General features: G+C 49.9%; 1 protein-coding gene across 3 annotated transcripts; it reads right to left on the reverse strand.

Moving 5' to 3' along the window:
* Nucleotides 1-1221: 1221 nt before the first annotated feature.
* Nucleotides 1222-26785, reverse strand: AXIN2 (axin 2). Of its 3 annotated transcripts, XM_051797655.1 has the most exons (12): nucleotides 26492-26785; nucleotides 24448-25377; nucleotides 18355-18495; nucleotides 12917-13019; nucleotides 10910-11050; nucleotides 10224-10720; nucleotides 9936-10118; nucleotides 9433-9651; nucleotides 8762-8857; nucleotides 7164-7331; nucleotides 2946-3029; nucleotides 1222-2331 (listed from the first exon to the last, which is right to left on the reverse strand). In XM_051797655.1, the coding sequence occupies exons 2-12, from the start codon at nucleotides 25269-25271 to the stop codon at nucleotides 2307-2309; spliced, it is 2481 nt and encodes an 826-aa protein (XP_051653615.1). In that variant the 5' UTR covers nucleotides 25272-25377; nucleotides 26492-26785; the 3' UTR covers nucleotides 1222-2306. The 3 variants fall into 3 exon arrangements, with proteins under 3 accessions (XP_051653615.1, XP_051653614.1, XP_051653613.1); XM_051797654.1 differs by having other exon boundaries at nucleotides 1222-3029; nucleotides 9936-10115; nucleotides 26492-26783; XM_051797653.1 differs by having other exon boundaries at nucleotides 1222-3029; nucleotides 26492-26783.
* Nucleotides 26786-27514: the final 729 nt, after the last annotated feature.

A 27514-nucleotide genomic window follows, 5' to 3' on the forward strand; every position in this document is an offset into this window, starting at 1 on the left:
AATAGCAGAAGAAAAATAATACTACGGTGTAGTGCTAAGTTCCCAACCTTTGATGGTAGACTAAAAAAAGAGAGAGAGAAGGGAAAAAAATATCTTTCTTCCCTTATGTTGTTGAAGTCTCCCTACACCCATCCGTTATGTCCAGCTTATCAATTAAGATGAACCCCATGAACTTCAGATGGTTTTTTTAAAACAAGGCACCATCCATTTAAATGTGTAAAACTGCCTGCAGCTCCCTTGAACTGCAGGATTCAGTCCTGAGCTCTGTGTACTCGGTGTGAAGTTGAGCCCTTTGATACAAGTTTTACTGATGTTTTAAATGAAGTCTTCTCAAACACACAAAATAACCCAGATAATTTAAAACCTCATAGAAAAAAAATAGGGTGGGGAGAGGAAAAAAAAAAAAAGGGAAAAAAAAAAACCCTAGTGCCATTGGTGCAGCAGAAGCAAAGGGCTGGCTCTGGTTGCCAACAGGACAGACCAAAAGCAGCTCCACAATTGCTTTCCCAGCGTTACTCGCTTGAGCCGGAGAAGGTCTGGGCGACAGCTGGGAGACAAATCCATCCCTGGTATGGGCAGCTTCCCTCAGGAACAAATTAAGCTCGTTCAGCTATAAAATAGGTTTTGTACCATAAATACAGGCGAGGGGGAAGGCACACAGGGAGGAGCTCCCTCTGTTCGTCCCGCTCAGCCGCTTCCAGCAAATCTCTCCCCAGTTCAACCTGGGCCAACCCCACCATGCGAGCCAAGGCTTTACAGAGCTGGGTTCTGCTCAGGATTTACAAGGCTGGGTTTACTCTTGCAGGAGATGCAGGTGGGCAGTCCTGGCGCAATCACACCTGGGAAAGGCTGCGACCATCCCCAAGACCAAAGCCCTGTGATGTGCCATGAGAAGAGCTCCAGCCTGGGGACAATCACATCCCTTTGGAAGTCACCCCTTGGCTCCATCAGGTGAGCTTGGCAGTGCAGTCTTGGCACTAAGGCCAGGCTAAATTTGTAGGTGAGCTACCTGAAGGAGCTGTAAATTACTTAATTCTCACACTGAAGAGCAGTTCCAGCCTTGCCTCCCCCAGCTGCAACAGCTTCCCAGCAGGAACAGCCCCTGCCAAGGCAGGGAGAGGCCAGGGCAGAGCTCAGCAGCTCTTTCCAGCTACCACCATACATGAGAAAAAAAAAAGACCATTTTAAGGCATTAAGGGTGAAAAAAAAGTCAAGACAATATTAATTTGAAAAATATAAAATTTTAATAAAGGCTACATCTCTTAATTACAATAATTATTGTACCAAGTAATTTTTTTTTTTAAATGAAACTCTTTATAATGCATAATTTACAGTATAAGTAGAACAAAATGCCATGGCAAAAGTCATGAGTACAGGACTTGTAATAAAAGGCATAAAATATATTTATACATAAACCCCTTAAACAAACAAGGGAAAGCTTGAACCCTGAATATAGGGCGACGCATGGCCTGTTACACCATGCAGGCACAGGTACTGTACTGATTAAATTTTAAAAACACTAGAGATAGTGTATTAATATTTTCACCATACATTTTCTACAATATATACAGACTTACACAAAGTAGCAATGGCAAACAGAATGCACAGATTAACTTAATCAACACAAAACCCAACTGTCGAAATGCAAGGTCTTTCTCGGGAAAGGGCCCCTCTCTCTCTCTCTCTCTCTCTCTGTCCCAAAACCCACCCCACACACACACACGGAGCTTCATCCACATCTCCCACGGCCTCAGGTGGGTGTGAAGGCAAGGCAGAAACCAACCCAACCAAAAAAAACCCACCACACACAACGACTCAGAAGCTGAAAATACACCCCCGTTGTAGCTACACCGCGTTGAAATACAAGCAGTGCTAACACCGAACGGCTAAAAAAATTAGCTCTGTGGGATACACACAGGGTTTTAAACCTTTTGGTGTGCTAGACACGGGAATGGGAATGGGATGGCTCCTTCTACAGCTCTCCCAGGCTCGGGGTTTTGCTCTACCTTGCCTCGACTGAGAGGCGCTGGACACCAGTGACAGCAGCAAAGCAAAATCCTGGCCCCGCCGAAATCCATGGACAAAATAACAAGTTCCTGTTTGTTGTATTGCCTCTAACAGAGTTAACACTTAAGACCTTTATTTCAAATTAGAGCAGCATAGATTAAAATGCACCGGTCTCTAGATGAATGGTAGGACAGCATTTTTATTTCGGCTTTTTATTATTATTATTATTAATTATTATTATTATTATTATTATTATTTCTTTAGAAAAGTTTTATCTTCACTCGGAGAAATACTGGGCATCACGTCACTCCTTCCCTCCTCCCCCTTCAAAAAAAAAAAGAATCATCACGAATGTGTTCCTTGCCAAACTCCTGAATTTTAGATAGTGGGAACAATGTTAAAAAAATAAAATAATCCTTCCTCCCCTCGCCCCCCCTTCCCAGCCCCTCTCTTCTCCATTGTTAAAGCAGCATATCCAAAAACTGGACTTAAGGGAAAACAGACTGTTCAATAAATATCAATAAGGATTACTGTTAAGGTAAGCTATACACAGTTTCTCTTAGTCCATAGATTTCAGATCCCCAGGAAATCATATATTATGTATGGAAGTCTCTCAAACACGGTCTGCATCTCCGATAGCCAACAGTGGTCATGTTTCTAATAAATAGTCCGGGGTTTTTATCATCTCAGTACCCAACTCATGAATAATAAATGCCATTTTTTTTTCCTCTAAGGCTAATTCAGCAAAGTCTTCATAGACTTCACCTTTTTTTCTTCATTGGTTCAAAACTTTTCCTTCAGAGTTTTTTTTTTTTTCTTTCCTTGTCATCACTACTGTTGTGTGTCCAAAGACTTTTTTCTAGCTTAACTTTTCTTAAGAAACACACAGATGCCATCAATCAATCCTTTCTACTTTCCCCAGGATCCTTCCTTCGTACATGGGCAGGATGGTTTCATCTTCCCAAATCTCTTCAAACACCGCGCCGCAGTCGAACTCGTCGCTCGCTTTTTTGAAGTAGTATCTGTGGTAAAGGGAATTAAAACACAGTTTAAAAAAAAATCAAAAGGTAAAAAGCAAAGGACGCTTCGCCAGTTCTTTTAACCACGACATTTCCAATTTCTCCCCCCTAGGATGTTCCTCTCCAGGAGAACCTCAGGGCTGCTCAGGTCCAGCGACACGAGGGCTGCAGGGATGTGATGGGACAGAGGGAGCAGGGCTGTGCTCCTCAGAGGTGACAACAGCTCCCACAGTGAGAAGATTATACACAGTGGCAGTGGATACCCCCAACCATAAAGAAAATTAGAAAGCACCATGATTTCTGGTCAAATATCTTATTTGAAAAATAAATAAATAGAATTTCAAAGCCAAGCATTCTTAAGGCTCCCCTCTCTCCCCACCTTCCTCCTTTCATGTGTTTTCTTCTTTCAAAGCTCAAGCCCAACATTAAAATTAGCAACTGTTATTAAAAGGATGGATTAAAAGCAAACCATCCCCAGCTTCCTGCAACGCAGGAGCTGAAACTCTGTGGGCATTCCTGTTGAAAAAAAAACATCCCGGGAGCCTCTTGTCGGGAACGACCAATTCACGTATCCCTGCTAAGTGACAGAAACTCCTGTCTTTGCTTCCCCAGCAGTTGGGAGAGCCCTGGTCCAGCCCTCGGGACGTGACACGGGGAGGTCAAGTAGCAGTGTCCTGCATTCCTGCTCTTTTGCTCCGGGTCGTTAGATCATGAAGCCAACGCTCCCGGAGACAAAAAGCACCCCCACCCCTCCTGTGTCAAACAGTAAGGACCCCTCTATTATCCTGAATTAGACCGTTCAGCTTCTTGATTAAAGGTTCCTTTTATCCCGTTTGGAGCTTTCTTCCTTCTAAGGCTGCTTAATTGCATATGCACAAATGAAGGGCTTCCATTCAGAGGGGTAGCATTTAGGGAGTCTGTCCGTCTGCCGCCGAGCACCTCCTTGGATGTGCCTGCTCCCTTGGAAAAGGGCTTTGCCATCTGATTGCCAGGGATGGAAAAAACTTCATCAGATGGATTACAAAGAAAAAAAAATATATATATAAAAAAAAAATTAACCCCTCCCCTGTAGTTTCCAGACAACTCAGGGTTGGCAGATGTTTGTCAGGGAAAAGGGGTTTGTAATTATGATTTTTTTTAGGATGGGAAAGGAGATCAAATGAAGCTCACTTTTACTACTAAAGCTTAAAGAACCACAGCAGGGTCTTAGAATTTGATTTTTTCATTTAGTGACTGTTCTATTACACATGTTTAAATTAGTCACATCAGCCTGCAAATCTCTATTTTCAGAGTGCATTAAAATTATTTTGGTAGGGGGATAAAAGATCCCTCTTTTTAGTTAAAGAGATGAAACCATCTCCATTTAGTCCAGGTATGGTTAGGACTTATTTTTGTAGAGTCATTCCCAGCTAAATTGACACATGTTGCATCTTTAATGGGTCAGCAAGATAAAAAACCATATTATTTAAGTCCTTCAGATCCTGCACTCATGGAAGTCAATGGCCCAACTCCCAACTTCCATGCCACAGGTCAAGGCCACAATTCCCCAGGACAGCAGCCTTGAAATCAACCCAAAAAAACCCAAGCAAAGTTTGAATGAATTACAAAGAACTTGCCCTTCCCTCTCCCCTGTCCAGATAACAGCCACTCTTCCCAAGAACTTCCTCCCCAAGTCCAAGCCCTGGCTGTGTTTACAAAATTTTTATTTGAGAAAACACACTATGGCCTTTTACATAATTACAACCTTATTTCGCAGAGAAACAGGGGGGAAAAAAGAAGAAAAGGAGGAGGCAAAGCAAAAAAAAAAAAAAAAAAAAAATCCACCCCCACAAACATCTTCAAACAAGTCACTCTGCTCTTATTTGCTCAGAAACGGGCTTTCCATTGAAACATATTTTATGTGGCAAGCTTCGCTCCTTTTTTTTTTTTTTTAATTTTATTTTTTTAATTTTATTTTGTTTTTTTGGGGGACATCTGGCACCAATCGAGGCGAGCAGGCCCGGCCTTACAGCTCAAGTTTTGAACCGCTGCCCTCTTCGGATTTACCCGACACCGCCCACTTTTTTTTTTTTTTTTTTCTGTGTATGTTTGTTTTTCGTTAACGCCATCGGTATTAAATCACTGCTTAATTCCTTCTTTTTTTTTTTTTGTTAGTTTTTTTTTTTTGAGGGGGGGAGGTGGATGGAAAGCCAGGGCGGCTCTTCCCGGCGGCTGCCCCACGGCAGGGCTCTGGCATCGCGGGAGCCCGAGGTACCCGCCTCGCAAACTGATCCAATCAATAAAGAATTTGGGGAGAGAGCGGAGCGTTTTTCTGCGTGTCTTTGTGCATTAAATGAAAGGCAACGGCTTCAAAGACATGCTTATTAAATGTGCCTTAAAAAGAAATCAATGCCAGATGTGACCAAAGCGGCCTAGTTAGTGCCTCCCCGTAACACACACGCTACTCCGGGCACTGTGGACCTCTCCCCTGAAGGTCACCCGCAGTTTCACTCAAAGTCCAGCCAAAAGTCAAAGCTTAGATCAAAATGATTCCCTGGAGGTACACACATTTGTGTAATTAGTTTCACCTTGTGTCTGTGCAAGATAAAATACTGGGCACGTACCCAAGTTCCCTTTTTTATAAATTTCTGTATTGTCTTTACCCAGGTGTAAAGGGGTGAGATCTAAGCAAAGCGTTGTTTCATCCTTGTCAGTCACTTAAAAACATTTTCTAAAGTAATTACAGTCTGACAAGGCAAAAATAATTGCACCTAGAGGGGCTTTTGGGCCACGGAGGTTTTAGCAGCCTAGTCCTGCACTCGGGCATCACACAAAAAATGTCACAGAAAACAAACAAACATTAAAAAAATGATTTTTTTTTAGGAGGGGGTGGGTCAGCCACTGGAGCTGGCAGAGCAGTGGTGAGTTGAGGGAAATCGGTCTGCAAATGGGGCATGAGGAGGAGAAAGAGTGGGAGGCTTTAGGGGCTGGAAAATGGCACAAGGGTGCCAAAAGCCCAGGCACCTCTCCTGCAGGGTGTCCAGGGTGGGTGGACTTGCAGGTTGGTGCCATCTGATGGCAGCTGGGTGGGCTGCAAAGATGGTTTTTGGGGAAGGATTGGCTGTATTTCAGCCTCACTGTGCAACAGCCATAGACAGACCCCAACCCAGCACCCCCACAGCCTGAGAGTGTCTGTGGGTCACCGACCTCTGAGCTGCATGGGTGGACTTCCCAAAGTTAGAGAGGCCAGTGATGGGGCAACAAGCTGGGAATTCCTCAAACCAGACCCAAATGACCATTTGGAGGTTAAATCAGAAGCTGCCAGTTACAGGGCAAGACACCCAGTTCTCTGAAGCACCACCAATTTCAGTGCAAATTCAAAAAAATAGTTGGAATGTCCCTCCCTCTCCTGCTCACCCCACAGAAGTGGCCAACAGAGGATCCCAAGAGTAGATTCACTGGGAAATGGTAGCAAAAAGAGTCAATGTGAAGCTCCTGCCATGAAAACTGTAAGAGTAGAGGAAGCAGCAAACTGGTTTAACTGGGAGCTGTGCCCTGGAAACCAGACCAGCAGGGTTTGTTGGAATTTCTGAGGAGGATCTGGGTATTGCTGGTGGAGTTTTCTCTGCAGGGCAGAGGGGTTTTTTTTTCCCCTAACAAAGAGAAAAGTGAGGGAGCTCCATCTCAGCTCCATGTCCCTCAGCTGGACCATCCCAGCCTACCACTGACCCCACTACAGCCACACCACTGCAAAAAAATAATGAAAAACTAAACAGTTAAAGGAGACCAGCACCAAGATGAATGCTGATCCCAGTCTGGAAATTGAATCCCACTGCTCCAATGCCTTTGCCACAAGGCCATCCCAGATTTCCCTGATATTCCATCCAGCTTTTTGGAGAAGGGCTGGAGCACAGATCGTAAGGCAACCGGGGAGGAGGCTGGGGAGGTGGGGAGGAGGTGGCCCTGCAGCTGAGCTGTGGCTCAGGGCACCTTTTCCATCTCCAAGTTGCTCCTGCTTTGAGTGGGAAGAGAGTAAGATGATCTACAGCCCCTGAAAATTGAGGCCAACATGTCACTGCAGGTAGCCCTGCAAGAGCTCTGCTAATTCTTTTGACTTGGTAAAACGCACTGAAGAAAAAACAATTCACAGATTCTTACCTGTAATTTCCCTTTTTGCTCAGCTGTTCTTTAAAGTGCCCAAGTGTCAGGCTCTGGGCCTTTAACATCCTCCTGTAGGGAATTTCTTCTCCACAAAAAAAATAGGTGACAACCAACTCGCTGGACTGAGAGGTGTGAACAACTGGCAGTTTCTTTGGCTCTTTGTGACTGAAAAACAGAAAACACACACAAACCCCTCTATTTTTCCATTTGAGAACAGGCTGTTTTACCACACTCAAACCAGCAGTGCTCCTGTCACACAGAACACTGTCAGAAATACCCCTGGGTGTGACCCAAAAATCAGATATTCCTGTACTGGCTGGGAATTTGCTGGGATGTGTTTGCACAGCCCTTTGCTGGGCTCCCACAGCAGCTCCTGGTGGGAATCGCAGAATGGTTTGAGCTGGGCTGGATCTTAAAGCTGATCTCATTCCAACCCCTGCCATGGGCAGGGACACCTTCCACTAGCCCAGATTCCTCCAAGCCCCGTCCAACCTGGCCTTAGACACTTCCAGGGATGGGGCAGCCACAGCTTCTCTATGACAGGGCTTCCCCATCCTCACAGGGAAGAGTTTCTCTGTAATATCTAACCTGGATCCACCCTCCTTCAGCTTGAAGCCATTCCCCTTTGGAATCATGGCATCACCATCTTATGGATGGGTGAACCCAGGGATGGAGGTTGGCTGGATGCCTCCTGGAAGCATCCAGGAGCAGGAGCACAGGCCAGGTGAGCAGGTGCAGGACTCACCACAGGCTCACTGTACCTGGAGAGCCCCAGGACTGCACACCTTGGGTTTTAAAAGGCTCGTTTCATCTGCCTTCAAACAAAGCATCTGCCAAATTTTCTCCTCGTGCACAAACCCACCTGCAACCACCAGCTCACAAAGCAAACCCACCGCCAGATGCTTCACCTGAAGCACCCAGGTAATCTTATTTTTCCAAGTGAGGATAAAATTAACTGGATTTTGCCATTTGCACCCAAGAAACCCTCCTTAAAGAATAATTAAAACAACATTACCCAGCAAAATGGCAACGCTCTAGTGAATACCATGCAGCCAAATCTACAACTGCTTCTGAGGCAATGTACACTTGGCATGTCAAAAGGTCACAAAGTGTTAGTCCGCAGTAATTTAGTCTTCCTAATTTGTTCTAAGTCTTTGTAGAGTGGCTTCAGAAAAAAAGCTGCTAGCAAAGACAGCTGGTGGACTTAAGGTCAACCAATTAAAAATGAAAGGCTCTAGTCAGGTGGCTCAGTCTGGACTTCAAACATTACTCATTGCTTAAGATGAAGAGGGTAAGAAAGAAAACTTTAATTATTTAGGCCATTTTAGACCTCTCTGTAGCAGATTTCTTGTTAAAAGAACCATCCTGTAATTAGACTAATCCAATCTTTGTCCACTTTACAGGAATGCAAGTTAAAAAGAGCCAGAGACAAGATTTGAAAATGTTTTGTTCTTTCTTTAAGAAGAATGTTTGAAAGGCGAAATTTCAGATATAAGAATTTCCTCTCTTTTCAAAGCACAATCCATTAAATGAAAATATAATTATGAGGGATATATATTTATTTCCCAATCCTTTTCTGCACGTGCAATACTCACTCTTCTGTCATTAGACTTGCATTGCAGAAAGGGGTGCCTCCCCCCTGAATGGCAGCGGAGTGGTTTCGGTCCCTCTGCTGATTTGAGGTTGAGCATCTGAAGTGGAGGGAAGGGGAGGGCAAGTGGGGAAGAAGAGGAGGGGAAAAAAAAAAAGAAAAAAGGGAAAAAAACAACTTTAAAAAAAAAAATTGTTGAAATACAATCTTCTTAATTGAAGTCTCCTGTGGGTCGTTAAGTTCGCTCTTTGTATCAAGCCTCACATGTTGTAAACAATCAGAGGAAGAATTAAAAATGCTGTGGGCTAATTTATCCTTCCATACCCAAATGAACGATAACCAGTCCAATTCCCCACTTGGTATGTAGCTGGAGCCTGTCCCAGAGGAAAAACGGGCAAATTACAGCCATCAAAAGAGTGGAAGTAATAGTCTCGGATCTGAACTATTTGTGCCGGTGCAGGGTGGGGTTGGAATAAGGAGGCTCATCCTCCGGGCTCGGCCAAGCCGTGCTGTCACACACCCCCACGGCCCGGCCCCATGGCTGACTCCCAGCCTGGATGGGAAGGACACCATCCATGCCCACCGTCCCAACCGGCACCCAGCAAACCTTCCCTCGGCCCCGCTGCTCCCCGGAACCCACGACGGGACCGGGACCGTCCCTCCCGGGGCCATTACCGTTGTTTCTGCGGCTTGGAGACCTCGGCGAGGCGGCGACACGCTTCCTCCAGCTGGGCCAGGGTGTTGGGCGGGGTGAGCGGGGGCATGGCGGGGTCCTGCACGAAGGGGTGGGCGGGCTGTGCCCCGCGCGGGTGGCTGCCGGTCCCCCACGGGTGGTGGCGGCCGGGGGCCCCCTTGGTGCAGTCGGAGCTGTAGGCCTTCTTTGTGCTTTGTGTGCTTGGGGAGGGGAAGAAGTCGGGTTAGAAAAGCTGGAAAATATGACTTTAATAGCAGCTCCTATTCTGCTCGCTCCCTCTCAAAAGTCTGTCATAACATGAAAGGAGGTTTATTGCCAAAAACATGACATTTTTGTGGTTTTTCTGGTTCTGCGGAACAGCTTTTATATTAAACCGGAGGAGCAAAGAGTCTCATTTGTTTTTAGCGATTGTAAAAATAGACAGCCCATGTAATATATAAATATTTACCGGGAGCGATATTGCTGTAGACAGCTGCGTATTTACCTATGGGGCTTGTGCTTATTTTGTCTCTCGCTCTCCAGCATCCACTGCCAGACGTTCTGCGCCCGGTCTGCTTCACCCCCGGGGAGCTGCACCCCAGCAGGGCCAGGCAGCCCCCCGTCCCCGGCCGGCGGGGCCACGCTCTCCACTCCTCGGCCCGGCCTCTTCAGCAGCGTCCCCGTCCTGCTGGTGGCAAAAAGGGACACGAGCCCACCGTTAGCCCCTGTCCCCCATCAGTGACGGGTCGTGGCTTGGGGCAGGTGCAATAGGGGAGAGATGCCGGTGACTTACCCGAAGGGCTCCAGCGGAGGGAGAGGAGGGTCTGTGTTTTTGGGGTGGCCCTTGCACTTGGGGTAGCAGTAGTAGTCGCCGCCCGCCGGGCAGCAGCACTGCACCCGCTGCGCCGCCTCGGCCTCGATCTGCTCCTTCGTCTTGGGCACGGTGTGGTGGTGGATGTAGTGGTGGTGGACGTGCTTGGTGGTCTGCTTGGTGATGAAGCCCTTGCCCACCAGGGCGCAGGCGGCCAGCGAGGCCGTGCCGGGCGGCAGCTTGCCCGTGGGCAGGCGGTCGGGGGAGCGGGCGCGGGGGCTGTGCCGGCCCATGCCGGGCGACTGGCAGCCGGGGGTCTTCAGCACGCGGGAGAGGTGCTCGTCCAGGATGGCCTGGGGATCCTCCTCGTAGCTGCCCGAGGGCAGGAGCGAGAGCGGGTGCTGGGGGTGCTGGGGGTTCACCATCTCCCGACTGCTCTGCAGGCTGGCAGGGAGCTCGGAGCCCTCCTTCTCCTCATCCTGCCAGACAAGTGATGGCAGGGAATGAATGGAAGGGGACGAGGAGCCGGCGGGGCATGTGCTGGGATGTGCCCCCCACCAGCTCACGAACTGCAGCGCGATCCCAACGCCTTCCTCCCAACCCACTCCCATCCCCAGCCAGGTGGCACGTGGAGCTCTGCCCAGCCCCGGGAAGGCTAATCCTCCTACCTCCTTGATCTGCTGCAGCCTCTCCTCCAGACAGTCCATGGTTTCCTGCTCCTGCTTCAGCTTCTCCAGCCGGGAAATGAGCTCGGCGGCGAAGGCAGCTGGCTCCACCGGGGTCATCTCCTTGGGAAGACGATGGGTCCTCTACAAGGAGCGGGGACAGAAGGCACAAGGCATGTTTAGCGGGCAGCGCGGGGCGCGGGCGCTTTGCCGCAGCGGCATCGCCGGCCCCGCTACGCTTGTTGTGTCTCCATGTTTGGATGAAAAGACGACCGCAACTAGGCATGGTCTGCTCTGGATTTTTATGAGCTAGTGCTGTGGCCTCATGGAGTGACATCCTCCCCACCAGCGTTTGCCTTCGGCAGGAGCAGTTGGTCGCACTCTGAGGAACCCCGCTTGTTCTCTCTGTAGTACAACCAGCCCATCAGTAGCTACTCTGAAGTAGAAAATCTTCAAAGACTGTTGTCAAACATCAAAAAAAAAAAAAAAAAAAAAAAAACCTCTGAGGTGGGAGGGAGAGACTTTAACTAAAGGAATAAAGTGAGTATAAACAGAAAGGAGTTGGAAATTAAAAAAAATAAGATGGGGGAGAAAAAAAGGGAAAGGAGAAAAAAAAAAAAAGGGAAAAAAAAAAAAAGAAGTCAAACGGTTGCAGATCAGAGAAGTGCTGGTAATTTATTTCCTGGCTACACACTGGGCACCTTTGAGGTAGTGTTGTCTCAACAGTGTCCTAGATCTCTTCCCCCCCCCTCCATCTCTTTGTACAGAAAATGAAGAAAGCTGCTGCAGGCTAGCGGTGCTACACTGCTGAGCTTGGCTGCCTCAAGCAGATCTATCAAGGGAAAAAGGGAACATCTCCAAATCAAGTGCAGAATATAAAAAGGCAAAACGCGAATTTCTGCCAAAAGAAGCAAACATGGCAGGAAAAGGGGAGGGAAAAAAAAAAAAAAGAGGAAAAAGAAACCACCCACTCGACTCTGCCCTCCCTCCTGCCATCCCCACGCACCCCACTCCTTGCCCCCACTCTCCCTCTTTTCCCCCTCCCAAAAGCAGAAAGCTGAACTGCCAACTCTTTCACATACTACCCACCAGATGAGGTGGGGCCTCTCTCCGGCAACCACTTAGCTCCAGAAATGATGTGAGGGTAGAAAAAGGCCACTCTGCTGGAAATTGTCACTCTTACACAAGCTGGCTCTATTCAGTCCCTGATCAAAGCACTGCCTTACAGAGAAAGTCGATTTGCACGCCCTGGGACAAAATAATCTAATTTACAAGCTCAGGCTATAGAACTTTCTTTAGGAAGGAAGGGGAAAAAAAAATACCAAAAAGAAAAACCACATAAACCAACCCCCCCCTCCAACAGAAATATCATCTATGACTTCTTGCTGCTTAAGACAGCAGAAAGAGGAATTTTAGCATATTAATCTGAAGACAAGATAAGTTTATACTTGTCTGTGTAAACAGTTTATTCACTGCAGGAATCGGGGAGTCTGCGAGGCAACTGAATTAGCAAGTCAGCGAGTTAATTTTCAAGAGCAGAGCAACACCACACATCAGATCCCCTCAAAGCCAGGCACGGATCTGCTGCCAATGTCTGTTTTGGGAGATCCTGCTCCCCACCAGCTCTTGGTGGCCACCATCAATGCACATGGGGCCAAGCCCTGCTCCGCTCAGCACCGCAGAGGTGTCGGGGTGATGGCCAGAGCCAAGGCCCTCACTAGACCCAACCAGGGCATCTCCACTTGGATTTAGGCCAGAAGGACAAATTCAGAGCCTTAATTAGCACCTGGTTTCAGGGAAGGACCAAGATGTGACTGTACACAAGCGGGTTTTTGGAACGATGCTGAGAGCACATGGCTCCTGCCCAACACTTTGCAGCATTTCTGCTCTGGCATCACCTTGGGATGGAAACGCTCCCCTCCCCTGCTCCCTTCCCTCCACATGTGCGTGGTCCCAACCCCAGCATTTCCCACGACCCACCCAGAACCTGCAGCTCCTGCCTGAACTCACCGGAAAATGAGGTAGAGAAACTTGACCGTTGGCCTTGACGCTCCGATGCATTTCCCGCTGGAGCTGCTTCTTGCTCCCAATTCTGTACGGGGGGATCCCATCTCTGCACATGGAAGAGAGGCCACCATCAGCTAGGGCTGTCCCCATGCTCTAACTGAGACACTTCTCCATCCCCCCTGGAACCACCCAGCCACGCTGCAGGCCCTCATTCCCAGAGGTGCTGAGCCCTCTGGATGTCACCTGAAGCCTCAAATATCTGGCGGTGTGGGAAGTGCCTGTGTCACCATTACATGGATGTGCAGTAATTAAGCAAAAGCTCAAAAGCTGAAGGCAACTCCGCATGGGAAGACACCCAAAGATCCCATCAGCTTCACTTCCAAGGTATCTTACAGGAAGGCCCTTCGAACGCCAGGCTTCTGCTTCTGACCTTTATTTTTGTTGCTTCTTCCCCACCAAATTACACTCTAGGACCACAATGTCCCTCAAGCTCTGAAACAGCCCATGGAGTGCTGGCATAGTGGAAACAAGAAGGAAGAGGATGGGGATGGATGGCCACCCAAAGGCTGCTCCCCCTCTCTACCCCTACTTAAGATCCAGGATGTTTCTCCTGCCCTGAGGTTGGCCGGCACAGGACACCTCAAGGCATGAGCATGGACCCTTTGGCCAGGACACTGCTCCCCTCAGCCAACACTGCTCCCGGCCAGGAAACCACAAGGAGAGAGACCAGGCAAGGAGCTCCAGAGGGAACAGCCCCCTGCACACCCAGCTCCAGGCACCTTCACCCAGCCACACAAAAAATTACCCCAGTTAGGATTAAAGGGCCTTCCAGAGACAGCGGGGCCAGCCGGAAGAGCATGCCTGGAGATCCTGAATGTCTAATTCCACCCCTTCCCTCAGACTGGCTGAATAACCTTGATCTCCAGTCCCGGCCCTTTCATCCACCTGCCCCCACACCTGACTCATCTCCTGAGCACAGAAAATAGCTCCTGCCCGAGGAGGAGCTGCGGCAGCCCAGCAGACAGCGGCGGCCCCACGCTGCTGCCACAGGAGCCAATGTGGCACAGCGTCCCCTCCCGTGGCCACAGGGGTGGTGGGCACACGCCGACACACAGCCAGAGACAAGGAGTGTTCCCAGAGAACACCACGTCCCTTGTCTTGAGGAGGAGGAGGAGGATCAGATCACTCCAAGTTTGAGGCACGCTACGGGCAGAGCTTTGTGAAGATCTTGGCCAAAAAGCATCCAGTTGCCATAAAATTGTTTTTAATGAGCAGGATTAAGCTGCGAAGCCTGGAGTGAAGGATCAGAACAATTTCATTTTAATAGACTTGGAAAAACTTTTGTAAGAAAAATGAGCATGCTGGGACCACAGAAGAGGCCCTTGATGCCACAAGATGAACATCAGCCTCCTCTGGACAGGGTTTATGAGTGCATGTGACATGGCAAGTGAAAGGAGCTGACTGTCCTCATGTCCCCACTGCACAATGTGGGGCTCTGAGGCCTTTCTGGGGGAGCAGCCCAGCACACAAAGGCCAACACAGCCAGCCATGGCCACCAACCACAGCCGCTGGTGGCCACCAAGGACCTCTCCATGCAGGCCACCGAGCATTTCTGCTCCACAAACCCACGGGGTAACAGTTCTTGGGGCACATGACATGCCTTAGCTTTGGAGGAGGATGGGGGAAAAGCAATTCTAAGGTGAAAAGCAAACAACCTCTACCTTCAGACATGCCTTTGTTAACTGAGGCTTACCAAGACAAGGCTCTCTTAGGGAAGACCTTCAATATAGGGAATACCCAGGAAAACAAGTATTTTAAAAGTAAGTAAAAATGCCAGCACGAGCATGTCACATGCATATGAACAAATGGGATTAATCCCACTAACACACATGGAAGAGGAGGTGTCCTCTATCCGTGGCAGTCCAAGAGGCCAGTTGGGAGGAACAGGGAAGCAGCTGAAGGCCCGTGTGTCCACCACCACAGGGCACCCAAGGACATGACCAGGGATAACAGCCCTCCTGCACTGCCCACCTCCCTCCAGGTCTGCAAGGACAAGATGCTGTCCCCAACCCCTCTGCTGTGGCCACCAAGCTGGGAGCACATCTCCTTGTGGGGTATCCCCAAGCTGCCAGCTCCAGGAGGACATCTCTGCCCAAAGGGACAGTCCTGGGACAGGCTATGGGGCAGGAACAGAGACTTGTGATATTCCCAGGCAGGGTGGCTTGTAAAGGAGGAGGAAAAGCAACACTGACCCAACAGCACAGCTCCTCTACTTGAGATTTACCCTCGTTCAGGTTGATACAAAAACTGCTCCTTCCCCCTAAAATTCCTCTGGTTGCACAGGAGAGCCCCACATCAAACCTCCTGCTCTCTGCTTCCACAGCCCTGCCTTGGCAGAAGAGTTCTGCAACTTGTAACAACGTGCAGAATTAAAAAAACCCAGAGGTATTTCTCTGGGATGGGAAGGCAGTGGAGCAGCTTGGGAAAGTCAGCCTGGGGAATGGGGAGGGACTTTAGCAGCCACTTTGTTTTCACAGAAAACGGGGAAAATGGGCAAGGCCAGTGTCAAAGGGATGACCAACGAGTGATCCCTGACTGCAGGAGGGTCAAATAAATGGAGCTGGAGCCAGGATCAGCCCAGCAGGAGATATGGGGGACAGGGGGAATCCTGATGCTGGAGCAGATTCCCCCAACCAGGAGAAAGCACCTCTGAAATTAAAGAGCTGAGCTTGGCCAGAGGGTTCAGAGCAGGACAAGGGTTAACTAAGCCCAGCTCTCCAGGTGCCACCTCTCCCCCTGCTCCAACAGCCAACATTTGCACTCACTTCCTTGGCTACTAAAAGCTGTGGCTGAAGAGCTACAGAGTTGAGGCACTAAATAGTAGAGTTTAATTATAAACAGTTCAGCTAACCAGGCTGGGGCTAAGCCAATCTGTTTCTGGGGGAAACACTAGTTTGAAGTCTTCCACCCAGTCAGCTGCCATTTAAGCTGAGCCAATTATCTTAGCCTTTTGACTCAGATGTGCCTGACCTAACCTGAATGTAGTTTTACTGCTGCTTTGAAATATCAGACTCATGCGCATATGCATTCACTCCCATCTTCATTTGGCAACGGCTCTGAAACAAGCCTCTGATCTTGCCAACATCAAAAGCCTGGTTTGTAAGATAAGGTAATATTTGAAGTTTGCTCAGCAGCATTCCCCTGTGTCCAAAGTAAATCCATAAATAAGATATAAGCAAATAAAAAAAAAAAAAATCCCCTTTCCTCCACCCCCCACCCCCCAAATCAAGAAATGGAAATATAAATTTGCATGATGCTTTGTGGCTATTACAAAATATATATAGGGACAGACTGATCCCTGGCATCTGGAATAAAATTAAAAAGGCAGATTATGCATTATTTGGAGATTTCTCCCAATTCCAGTGCAGTTCAGATTTAGATTTATTTAAAAAAAAAAACCAAAAAACAGTTTATTGCCATGTCTGAAAGACTTTTCCAGAACAAGTTTTTCCTCTTCAGTTCATACCAATATAAGCCAAAAGAAGTAATTTGCATTCACACTGATGGAACAGAATAAACTCAGTTACAAGGGGGTAGCACCTGGGCTCACCCAGGAGGGGTTTTGTGCCCCCAACACACCCCCAGCATCTCCAGCATCCAGCAGAGCCGTGTGCCAGGAGAGCCTGTGAATCCCAACTGCTCCCCTGCAACCTTGGCACCAGCCCTTCGCCTCTGCAAAGGAAGTTTTACATCAGCCTTAACTTTAAGCCCAGCCTCCAAACCTGCCAGTTTACCTCTCCCACTTCCAAGAGAACCACCCAACACTCCCGGTGTGCTCCTGGCCGTGGCTCGGGGGGGTTGGGAAGGGGGTGCCGGTTCTGCAGCAGGAAATATTCCTTTCTGCCACCTCCCCAGGCCTCCCGCCGCCCCCCAACCTGGAGCTGCGGGCAGTTTAATCAGCCAAGCTTCCCCAAACTCTCACAGCCTGCGCGGGCCATTGTTATGGCAGGAAAAAACAGGCAGCTCCTTTCAGGCGCTGCTTTATGGGGAGCTCCTATTCACTTGTTCAAGCAAATTTCAAAGCGGGCTGCTGCCCTCTCATCCCCGCTAAGCTCCCCTGGACTAACAATGGGCTGAAAGCGATTCAGTTAAGCCTTTCATCCACCATGCACTTTATTTCTCACTCAGTGCTCTCATCTGTATAAGGCCTACAATTGGCATTGCTGTGAAGAGAGGGTATAATCCTAGCCCTGTGAATCCCAAGTGACCCTACACTGGTCCAGAAATGACTAACCCAATGAATGCTCTGTTGACACATGATCACATACAACCAGAGCCAGTAAGAAGAAATAAAGAAGTCACCCTATGATTCAGCTCTTTTATTTAATGCCAATATTGTTCAATAGGGGAATCTGGTGGGACAACAAACTATTTTTTTTCTGTAATATCAGTTCAAAACACACATGTGCATTTAAGGGAAAAAAAAAAAGAAGCTTTTGTTTATGCATCAAGGATTTTTGGTAAATCCTGTTTTCCGTTGTGTATCATCACACATGTTGACTTTAAAAATCCAGCATGCAAGCCTCTCCAAGGAGTACACAGGGACCACTGGACATGTCTGACAGAGACATTGGAGAAGTTTCAAGATTAAGACCGGGAATGCAGCACTCTGTTCACAGGTGGGCTTTTCTGGAGCACTAGTTTAAGTGAAGATCATGAAACACAAACAGCAACATCGGCCTTCTGCTCAGCTGAAGAAAATGGTCCTTAAAAGCACTAAGTGAGCCTCACTGTCTCCTTTACAGACACAAAAGCACCATTTCTCTCCTGCTGGGGAAAGCAAACTGACAGTCAAACCCCTTGCTCCCAGTTGCACACTTCTCAGCAACCAGGAGAAGCCAGATCCTGCAACTCCTGGGCTCAGCCACAGCATCATCTCTCCTCCCTGTGCTCCTGAAACACCCAGACCTGATCCATGCAGCTCCACTCAAACAGCTCTTTGAAGACTGCCCCAGCCACACTAAACGAGCAGCTATTTGCCCCTTCAGGTCACTGGCCCTATTAATGTACCTTCTGACATTAATGACAAACGTTAATTACAGAAAGTACTTCCTACAGGAAGTAATCTCCTTCTCTTTGATGACTGATAACTAGTTAAGGAAGCCTGGCCTTAAGACAAAGGCTCAGGCAGATGCACTCCTCGGGTTAGTCACCATCAGTGAGGGCAAAACATGTTTGCTCAGCTGCAGTTGCAAAATGGCAATAGAGGGATCCATTATTCCACTGCATCCGATACCTGCGGCGACGGGATGAGGAGAGAGGCTGCCGTGCCCTGCACACACCTCCAGGAGCAGGGGTGGGGTGATGACCCCAGACCCATCACTCCCCTAAGCCCCACAGTGCATCAGCACACCCCAAAAGGACCAGCAGCAGGTACTTACACGCTGCTGTCCGTCATCGACATGGAGTCGTCCGTCAGGGCATCACTGGAGATCTCGCTGTCGTTCGCGCTGGTCGCTGGGGCAAAGACATAGCCAGAGTTCACGTGGTATGGGTTAACAGGATCGTTCCTCTTGAAGGACCTAGGGACAAGCAGAACAGGAACTGAGCTACCAGCCAGTCTCAGGCTTCATGGAAGCACCCTGCTCATGGGAACCACATTCACTGCCTGTTCAACCTCTTCAGAGCAAACCAACCATCCACTTCTTGGGGCAACAGCAACCAGGACACCCTCTGTCCAAACCAGGACACCCTCTGGCCAAACACACTCAAAGTCCAACTTTAAACATGTTGCTTTTAGCGTTTTATAAAGTGCTCCAGGAAATCCCAGGAAGGACCTCTAAGTACTTTGATACCTTCTAAAACCTAAAGCTTGATGCCCTTAAAGCTTGGTGCTGCACTGCTGAGGTCAGCAGGATTTTTGCTGTTGGCATCAGCAGGGAAAAGACCAAGAAGTTCACAGCTCAAGTCCCACTGAAAGCCACGAGGAACCAGCTAATGATGCTTAAGTGTACTGTGAAGACAAGAATTAGGGTCCCTTTGGGAATGAAAAGTTATTGGTATCCGAGTTCCCTGAAACAGGAGAACTGCCTGGAACTCCTGGGGCAGGGCCCCCATGTGTCAGAGGCACGGACAGGGCTGAGATCTGCTGTCCCAGGCTTGACCTCCCAAATCTGGGTACCACCTTCCTGGCATTATAAAAACACACAAAAAAAAGGCCAGCTTTTAGGAGAACCTCCTACTTGTCCAACTTGTGTTTCTGTGCATAGGGTTGCAAAGGGAAGAGGAGGATGGGGATGTGAGGACAGGCACAGCAGGTTGCATTAATGGGCACGTGGGTGATGGATACCAACACCTTTGGCTTCACCTGGAGAAGCAAACCCAAAGCCCAGCCTGGGTGTTTTGAGCTGAGCACCCAAGAGCAGACGGGTGACACTGAGGGGCTGTGAAGAGCAGAGGGGCTGTGATGGAGTGTGGTAGGGTCACCATGGCAGGGTCACTGCATGGGGTGGGACTTGGGCACCCCCCTGCCCAATGCCTCCCATCACTCCAACTTCCCAGCCAGGATCAATATACATATCTTGCCAGGTGATAAGGGGATTATGCAGGGAGGTTTGAAAACCACATGTTAAGGTGCACATTTTGTTCCTCTTCCAGGGCAGGATGGGGTTGTTAAGCTTCTGCCTTTGTATATCAAAGCAAAAGGCCTTGTCATCTGATAAGGACTGCTGATTTTAATAATTAGGGCCACTTGCCCAGGACTTGGGGGCCTAAGGAATGTGCCAGCAGGCTTGGCAGGTTTTTTTTTTTAATGAGCTTTCCACCTCCCTGCCCCCCTGGGGCTGGAGGGACCAGCTGGGTTTAAGTGACACCAATGTCCTCCCACCTCCCCACTCTCCATCTCCATCCCTCACCAGCACCCAGGCACACCGTGGTCCTAGCACCAAACACTGGAGCCTCCACAAAGGCTTAAGCTAAAAAAAAAAAAAAGGGGGGAAGGAAAGGAAAAAAATAAAATAAAAGGGAAAAAGGAGAGGGAAGCACAGTGGGGAAGATGGGCCTCTGGTATGAGCGGCGAGGGGCTGGCTGCAGGCAGGTATTCAGCCCAGCCGGGGCTGCATTCCTTTCCAAGGAGGCCAAGGCATTTCTGATGGGGAGATCAAGATGTTAAAAAATATATATCTGGGAAGAAGAAGAAAAAAAAAAGAGATAGTAAGGAATGCCACAGGAAAGAAGTTAAATCTTCAAAGATAAATTAATTCCACATGTGGGCGAAAGCGAAGTTATCCCACTACTACTACAAGAAAGTTCCTCTAAAAACCACGTAGGCTTCTACTCTGGTTCAGGGGGATGTGCAGGCCCAGTGACCCTTCCTAGGTCCTTGGTGGGCTTTTGGGTCAACATGTAAGGGATGCAGCTCTTCTGCTTTCTTGATTTGAAACCATCTCAGGTCTTGAGAGTGTAACTGAGGACCACAATGCTCAGGGGCGCAGGATGCTCCCCAGAACAGGACCATGGCCTTGCTGGAGGTGCCTGTCACCCCTGGTCTCTTCCAGGAGGGCTGGTTTGCCATGTTGTTCTTGCAGGACTGCTGGGGAGGCTGAGTGGGGGCGGAGGCAGCGGGTCCGTATGGATACAGCACAGGGAGAGGAGGTGTGCCCAAAGATAGAATTAGAGAAAGTGGCCAGAACCAACTCATCTTCCCCTCAGTACTGGGCTGCAGCATCACTCACCTACCAACACTTCATGGACAAAAAAAAACAAACCACAACCAAAACCAAAAAACAAACCCCTAAAGCTGACATATTTTTAAAGTCCTCCCCCCTCCCTCAACCAACACTGCTCCACAGAAGTCCCCCCCATCCTTCAAGAAAACCAGTGGGGGGTGTTTTGCTAAGTTTAAATTTTTTTTTTTTTTCCTTTTTAATTTGACCACCTTACTCCAGTAATTGCACCCAGATGCATCAAGTTGCCTGCGAGGGTTTTAAATTCCAGGGAAAGCGGTGGTCTCCTGCCACAGATGCTGCACACACAAACACAGCCCAGCTCCAAACTCAATATGCAAAGTGTTTTCAGCTGTCAGGTAGCAGTTGCTCTGGAGCTTCAAGGAGAATGTCTGATGTTTCTCAGCCTATTCTTATCTTGATGCGATGACACACAGCATGTAACTCTCTCTCTGCTATGTTAGGCAATGGCCATATCAGAGGTATTATAATGCCATGAAAATTTCAGGGGCTCCTGCTTGTAGCCCCTGTTATGAGGGTGCAATTTCAGAGAGTGGGGTTGTTTGGGTTTTTTTTTTCCTGTCAAACTCTGCTTCTTAGAAATGAAAGCACTCAGGCAGGTCAACCCACAGACTTATACAGAGAGAGAGAAAATGTACAAGGAGCAGTTGGAGGCAAAATTGAATCTCATTAAGTGTTTTCTTGGGACAAACACCACTGGGCAACCATGGGTTTAAAAACATTAAAATAAAAAAAGGAAAAAAAACCCACACATGCACAAACCTGGAAAAAAAAAAAAAGTATATTTTAACACAACTATGTTAATCACAGCTTCCATGCTCTAATTGTAGAACACTGCTTGGAGCATAGCTTTACAATGGCATCATTTAGTTTGATAATTGAAGCCAAACTTGGTTCCAATAACTTCACACACAAGGAGCTGCACCGGCGGGTCCTTTCAAAGGCCAGGAAGCACTGGGAGCCGGCAGAAGGCCATCTGCAAGCCCCAGCCTTCCCCAAGCAAGGCCAGTGCCACTGATGTTAGAGCCCTAATGGGAGGCAGATGAGTCCACCTTGGACTGAACAAAACCACGTTACCCAGCGGCACTGCAAAGGAAGAGGAGCCCTCTGTGTACACAAAGTCGTGCGTGATAAATTTAGAAGCGCGTATAAATAATAGCTGGAATTCCTGGAGCATGGGGCCAGGTCCAGCACAGCGTGGGGAGGCCAGTTTTAACCACACCACAGCCCAGAGGGAAGGGGAGTCGCCTGGAAGGACAAGGGGGAGGTTCTGCATTTAAAATCTTCCCCGTATTAGGGCGCCAAATATACAACCAGCAGTTTGCATTCGCCTGCTCCCCACCCAGGTGCAAACGCTGTGTTTTCACATCTCCTGTTCCTGTCCATCACTGGTGCTGGGGCCAAGCAAAGTCTTTCAACTGGTCCGGTTTCTGCGCCCTCCTGTTTGCCATGGGTTTGGCCGTGACTCCATGCCCTGGGATTCCCAGGTGGTCTCCCATCCAAACACTGGGCTGGCCTGAGATCACTCTGCTCCCACCATCAGGTGGGCTCAGCCCAGCGCTCCCGGCTTTCGCTGGGATAATCACATTGAAACCCACCGAAGCGAATGGCCAGAGCCTGCACAGCCCTTCAAAACCAGAGCACGCTGAGCAGAAATTCCTTAATTCCATCACACAAACGAGGAGGGAGGTGTGGTTTGGCCACTCACCAGGAAAGACTTTGTGCAAGCTTCAGCTCCAATCCTAGACGCGATCCTAAATGCTGAGTGATGAGAGATAACCCATCCATATGCTCATCAGCTTGGAGCACATGCACGCACAAGTGGCTTCACAAACGGATCGCTCGGGGAGGAACTGAGCAGCATCTCAGCTTGACCTCCCTCTCTTTGCATTGAGATCTCTTGGCCCCATGGAGAGCAAAAGCTCCTGGAAATTCAACAGAAGGTGATCAAAGCAAAACGCACTACCTAATGTCCTAGGAGGGTAGATCTGACATGTGAGGAGCAAGCTGCATTAATCCCTGGACAAAAAAAGAAAAGAAAGAGGGAAGAAAAAAAAAAAAGAAAGGAAAAAAGCCCAGCACTAATCAGGCAAGCAGCCACAGCGCTGCAAGAGCTCTCCTGGACAAGGCACATGTGGGTTTAGCAGGGCCTGCAGCTCTAGTAGAACATACAGCCAAACCCTTCCAGCTCTGAATCCCAACAAAGGCTCAGAGATAAAAGCATCAAACATCCCCCTCCTGGAAAGCCAGCGAAGGGCAGCAGTTCAAACCAAGTTCTGGAGAACAGCAGATGCTCAGGCAGCAACACTCAGGCACGAGATGAGGATCCCAAACCCCAAGTCCTCCACAGACCAGCTGCCAGCATTGCCCCCCCGCACACCCCCCAGCAGGAGGGGTCCAGAGGCCGTGCCGGGATGCAGCGCATCCCTTCTGTCCGTCCCCTGCGCCCAGCACCTCCACCCCCTCTGCTGCCAGGAGAGCCTCCAGGGCAGGGAGAGGACCAAAGAGGCCTCTGGCTCCACAGCACCCTCCCGGGCAACGGGAGCCTCCCAGTGCCCCACGGCTCAGCACCAGGAAACCCGGCACAGCTGGAAGCTCTCCAGGGGCAGGAGAGGAGGGCGCGCTCCAGCAAAGCCTCCCCGGGAGAAGCCTGATGCCCTTTGATGTCCATGAATCACAGACACACTCTCAAAATTCCTGTAAACGAGATGTCAAACACTCACCATACCAACCCCCAGGCTCCCGGGCCGGCGGAGGAGAGCGCACATCTGCAGCAGAGCCCTCTCCTCTCAGCCCTGATTCAACAATCCACATTTATGGCAAGGGTGGGGAGAGGAAAGAATACATTTTCAGAGGATTATACAACTCATCATTTGCTCATCAGAGTCTCTCTTCCCCATCCCCCCCTTCACTTCGAGATGGCTCTCACCCTCGCACTGCTGTGCCACCAACATTTCCAACAAAAGAGAAGGGTCTGGCAATGCAGACGCACCCCGGGACCAGGGCACAAGGACACCCTGTCACCACACAACGTCCCTGCCTCCTCATCAGCTCCCACTTGACACAAACACCTCTTAACGAGCTTAACTGAGCTCACTGCCAACAAGAGAGCACCAAAGACCTACCTAAGATCTACTGCTCTACACCTGGAATGCCTCTACCACCTTAAACACTCCAATTTTAAGCATCCTCCTGCACGCATTGGCTCAGAGCCACCCTAGATGGCTTTGACACGACACCAACACCCAACACGATGGAGAGGCTGCACATCACACACATACACACACACAGAGTCAAAATAAAAGCTGATTCTGCCCAAGTTGCAGAGTTTGATGCAGTGACTGCACACATTTCCTCCTCCACGACCGCACAATTGCTTCCCACATAACCAACATCGTTAAACACCGGTTGATGGTGGAGTTGGGGAACTAGTAGGTTACATTATTCATGTGTCTCTATGATCCACTCTACTACTGCTCTTAATAGGTTTGAAAGTTGAACCAATAATTACCGTATGTCCGGAGGACATAGCTGCTATGAAGTTTTTGATCTATAAGAGAACTGAAAGAGCCAATAGGGCTTCAGAGCACAGAATCTTGTTTTCCTCTGCAGAGGAGGAAAAAAAAAACCCCACACTCAGCCAACACCCCCCAAATTCCAGTGTTTGGAGGTATGGAGAAGCAGCAGTGCTCCCAGCCCCCCTCGATTCCCACCCCAACAGCCTTCTGAAAACCACTCTCAAAGTCTTTAAAGTTAAAACAAAGCACAATTTCCAGGGGGGTCCCTTACCTGTATCCATTCTCGATCGTTTCCGTAGCTCTGACATTCGCTGTAACCCTCAACGTCTTGCTGGATAGTCCGACTACTGAAGGCAAGATCTTGTTTTTAAAGTCTGCACAGCTCCATTCCTCTTCTTCATTCAAGGTCGGGAGATAGCCACAGACAACTTTTAAGCTCCCCAGTCCGTTGCTGTTCATGTAAGCGGGATTCTCTCCTCCACTCCGTACGTATTCGAGGTATATATCAGAAGTTAAAAACATCTGGTAAGCATTTTCCTCCATCACAGTCTGAATCTCAGTCTGTGCCTGATCAAACATGATGGAATCTATCTGCTGCTTCTTGATGCTGTCCCTTATGTAGGTCTTGGTAGCAGGTTTGAGCTGCTTGGAGACGATGCTGTTGTTCTCGATGTACCTTTTGTAAATAGCTTTGGCTACTCGCAAAGTTTTGGTATCCTTAAGGTCCATCTGCCTGAAGCCATTGCAGGCAAACCAGAAGTCTAAGGTATCCACACATTTTTCCCTTTCCAGAAAGGTCCGAAAAAGATAGGCACCATCTTGATCTCCCAACAAGGAATGCAAGGATTTGGTCCATCTGGCCAGAGGGGAGTCTGGGGACGCGCTGCCCTCCGGCTCCCCGAGTCCGTTCTCATTCCTCCGCGGGGCAGGAGGCACCGGCATGGCCTTGAAGCTTTGGCTTTTTGGGAGAAACGAGCTGGCGAGTTGCGGGCATGGTGCTTCTCCTTCCTCCCCCGGGACAGGGGGTCGGGGGGCGTCTTCCCTGAAGCTGCTGCTGTGGTCTGGGAGGTGGGCGAGGACCACGGCGCTGCTCATGGCTCCGGAGCTCGGCGGGGAGAGGGGCTCCCAGTTGCTCCAGGAGTTGCCTGTGCCTCTGCCTGCCTCTGCCTGGAGTCAGCAGGGGATCCTCGGAGCCTCCTCTCTGCAAAGAGGGGAAAAAAAAAAAAAGGGGGGGTTGGGGGGGGAAAGAAAAAAGGAGTATTGATCTAATCAAAACCAGATCCTCCCAACATCAAAGACAAAAAGTAAACAGGCTTTTCAACTCCTCACAGTCAAAAAAAAAAAAAAAAAAAAAAAAAAAAAAGGAAGAAAGAAAAGGAGAGAGGGAGGGAGGGCGGGCAGAGGGAGCGCGGCTCTATCGCCAGCCCGATCGCGACTATCAGATCCGCTCCGCTGAACTCCCGGCGCACTTTTAGCGGGGCCGGGGCTGGGGGGGTGGGAGTGGGGGGTGTCAGCGCGGCCCCCCCGCAGCTCGGGGCGTCCCTGCCCCGGCATCTGGTTTCCATTTGCCCCCCCGCCCCATCCCCGCTCCCTCCTCGCCCCCTCCGCTGCCGGGGGCGCCCGGACCCGCGTGTGTCCCGTGTCCCCCCCCCGCCCCCGACGGGGCGCACCCGCCGGGACAAGAGATTTTTTTGGGGTGCTGCTCTGCGGGAAACGTGCTGGAGCACCGTCCCCCCCCCAAAAAAAATATCCACCCCCGGGGGGGTGGGTTAAGGCGAGGCGGCCGTACCTGGGCGCTGCGGGGCATCCCGGGCCGGGCCCCCGCGCCCCCCGCATCCCCCCCCGCAGCCGGGAGACATCACCCCCGGCTCTGGAAAAGGGGGAATAAAATAGGAAGGGGGGGGGTTAAGGGGGAGGCAGCCCCCAGCCTCGGGCTTTCCCTGCGTGCAAAATAAATAATAATAATAATAATAATAATAATAATAATAATAATAATAATAATAATAATAAAAACCTGCTCCAGAAATGGCGACGGGCTGGGAGGAGGGAGGTCGGAGCCGGGAGCTGGGGTGGTGGAGGGGAGAGGAAAGAAGGGGGAGAAAAAAGTCCGGAGTGACTTGGGAGCCTCCGAGCTCCGCGAGCAACAGCCGAGCCCGGGCGGGCACGGGCACCGCGGGGGCAACCCCCTTTCCCCCCCCCGCCAAAAAAAAAAATAGAAATTTAAAATAAAAAAAAAAAAAAGATATTAAAATCACAAGAAAAATCCGTATTTGAAGCAGAAGAAGCGGCCGCCGCCCCCCGAAGTTGCCACTCACCGCCGAGCCCGAGCTCGCTGCGCGCCCGCAGCCCCGCCGCTCCCCGGCAGCGCGCAGGCTGCACCCGCTCCCCCCGCTGGCCTTCCTCCTCCTCCTCCTCCTCCTCCTCGCCTTCCTCCTCCTCCTCCTCTCCTCCCCGGCGGTGCAACCGCATCGGAGAGCATCGGGAAAGGGAAGGGAAGGGGGGGGATAGTAAAGGGGTGGGGGGGGCTGCGAGGGAAAGGAGCCCACTGCGCTGCGCGCCTCCCTCCCCTGGTTATTTATTTTATTTATTTTAAATACAAAAGCGCAGGTCCCGCCCCCCCCCTCCTCCTCCTCCTCCCTCCGCCCCCCGCCCCGGGCTCCCCCCGCGGCATCAAAGCGCAGCCCGGCCGAGCGGTCCTGCAAGGGCGGTAGCGCACTGGGGGGAAAAGAAAAAAATAAAAAATTTAAAAAATTTTTAAAAAAAGGTGTAAAAACAGGCCCGAAACAATTTTAAAAATTAAAAGAGAAACAGGGAGAAGCGCGGGAGGAGCACCTCCTGCCCCTCACGCTGCTCCATCCCCCGGGGTACCAGCGGTGCGGGGGATGCTTCATCCCGCGCGGGGGTGGGAGGGGGGGTGCGCGGATATCACCGCTGGCGAGGGGAATAAAATTATTGTGTTATATTTTTTAGGGGACGGGATTTGTTTTTTATTTTTTTTGCGCCCTTCCCCTCGGCATCCCGCGGCGGGTACGGAGTTGCCAGGACCTTATCAAAGGGATGCGATCGCAGCCGCCGCTCCGCCGCCTTAAAGGCGCAGGAGCCCATTTTTTTCTGCGCCGCCCCGCGCATCTCCCGCGCATCTCCCGCGCATCCCCCGCGCCCCTCTGTACCTCCCCCGTCCCCGTCCCCTTCCCCACCCCACCCCCGCGCTGCAGGGCGGGGGCTGCTCCCCGCCATTAAAAACTTTGCGAAAAGTTTTCATCTCGGAAAAAAAAGAAAAAAAACCCAACAACGAATAAAAAACAAACGGGGCGGGTCCCCATATTATTATTATTATT

This window comes from Manacus candei, unplaced genomic scaffold (genome assembly GCF_025592945.1).
Source record: "Manacus candei isolate 608988 ecotype Guabito, Panama unplaced genomic scaffold, ASM2559294v1 h1tg000047l, whole genome shotgun sequence".
NCBI lineage: Eukaryota > Metazoa > Chordata > Aves > Passeriformes > Pipridae > Manacus > Manacus candei.

Bases quoted from the DNA above. Each gene is read 5' to 3' on its own strand.
- AXIN2 (XM_051797653.1), bottom strand. From the start codon at position 25,271: ATGAGCAGCGCCGTGGTCCTCGCCCACCTCCCAGACCACAGCAGCAGC. The intron at 9,652-9,935 runs GTAAATACGCAG...CCCCTCCCCAAG, and splicing joins AATAAGCACAAGCCCCATAG to CACACAAAGCACAAAGAAGG. The intron at 3,030-7,163 runs GTAAGAATCTGT...CCTTTACCACAG, and splicing joins AGCAAAAAGGGAAATTACAG to ATACTACTTCAAAAAAGCGA.